We start from the raw sequence: 1,533 nt of genomic DNA, 5'->3' as shown, positions 1-1,533 counted from the left end.
CCCTCCCACCCCTGGTAACCAACAAAGAAAATGTCCTCCACAAATTAAGGGTTTTGAATAATGATTTGTTGGAGTCTCTGAACTTTTATTGTAATGTTTTCTAGCCTGTTTTAATTTTTATGCTATGTGTATTAATCACTTCTAATTTTAGGGATCTTTTTCATGTCTGTTTTTCTTTTAAGAATATTGTTCAGATCTTCCATAAATATTTCCAGGATTGGATTTTATTGAAAGATTCTATTAAAGATACACAATACCACCCCCTCCCCCCCAAAAAAACATGATGCACTATGTTAAAATGATGTTTACCTCCCTTTATACATTACAATATCTTATCTCCACTTTTTATCGCCTTTCTTTAAATTATTCTAAAATGATGGCTGGAGGGCCTTGGAGTGAAAAAATGCACAAGGTTATTATTACTTGTGACAGCGCTGGAGAGTAGTACAAAATGGAATTTCTTTTAAAAGAAAACCTTGATCTAATACAATACCCTTATTCAGTGAAAAAGGTATAGATGGAAAACAAAACAATAAAAAAGAATGCATGTTGTGTATTAGATGAATTAGCATTGAAGATGCTTTTTGAAATTGATTTATGGGTCTACCTAATTTTAGAGATTAATGAGTCCCTATTTAATGTTTAGAATATGCTTGAATTGCTGGAAGAAATGCCAAATGGAGTTCCACCTGAAAAAGTAAAAAGCTATATCTACCAGCTAATCAAAGCAATTCATTGGTGCCATAAGAATGATATTGTACACAGAGGTGAGTATGGAGTTTTTAAAATGGGAAAATATTAAAGAAAACATTAAATTAATGTTAACAATGAAGTATTTCACATGTTTCTATCTTAAGAATATTTCTGACATTTCCATTTAAATTAAATACAATTTACAGATAGGATATAAAATGTTCTGTCCTCCAAATCTCCTTTTGTATTACCAAAAACATGGACTACAAATTTCTTTGGCAATTGTGATGATATTTCTGTGTTTGCATAACCAGATCCACTCTCAACTATAGAAATACCTAGTGACGTTGTTGTTGTTGTTATGTGCCATCAAGTCAGACCCGACTCATAGCGACCCCTCCTTGGGTTTCCGAGGCAGTATCACTATGGAAGTAGATGTGGGTTTGAACCACTAGCCTTCTGGTTAGCAGTCAAGTGCCTTAGGCACTATGCTACCAGAGCATAGTGACATATGACCAGAGCATTGAGTGACATAGAGAGAACTCAATAAATGTAAAATTTAAAACTCACCTGGGGGAGAGAGGGCAAGGAGAGCAAAGTCCTGCCAGTAGACCAGGTATTGAGCAACTCAAGTCAGGCTTTAGAGGTGGTCCCTAAATCCCTGACCCCTATTTACAGTCACCTTTCAGTCTCTCTTAAATCCGCCATCTTCATTATGTATCTTACCCTTATGATTTTCCCTACCCCTGTTAGTGCAAACTGCCCATGACCAATCTTGCATAAAGACCATGATTATCCTTCCACAAACTACTTTATTCTGTCCTTTACTGTCATGGGCTG

The 1,533-nt window shown here is 35.6% G+C and overlaps 1 protein-coding gene across 1 annotated transcript in view; it reads left to right on the top strand.

Moving 5' to 3' along the window:
* CDKL5 (cyclin dependent kinase like 5) overlaps positions 1–1,533 on the top strand; it is a 73,884-nt gene that overhangs the window by 21,838 nt on the left and 50,513 nt on the right. Inside the window, exon 4 of the mRNA XM_007958384.1 lies at positions 647–767. Coding sequence (XP_007956575.1) covers positions 647–767 — 121 coding nt within the window. The remainder of the gene's footprint in view (positions 1–646; positions 768–1,533) is intronic.

This window comes from Orycteropus afer, unplaced genomic scaffold (genome assembly GCF_000298275.1).
Source record: "Orycteropus afer afer isolate SDZICR_OR568_19922 unplaced genomic scaffold, OryAfe1.0 scaffold00949, whole genome shotgun sequence".
NCBI classification, from domain to species: Eukaryota; Metazoa; Chordata; class Mammalia; order Tubulidentata; family Orycteropodidae; genus Orycteropus; species Orycteropus afer.
The sequence above is the reverse complement of the archived record's forward strand: the minus strand, read 5'-3'. Positions and strand labels throughout refer to the sequence as shown.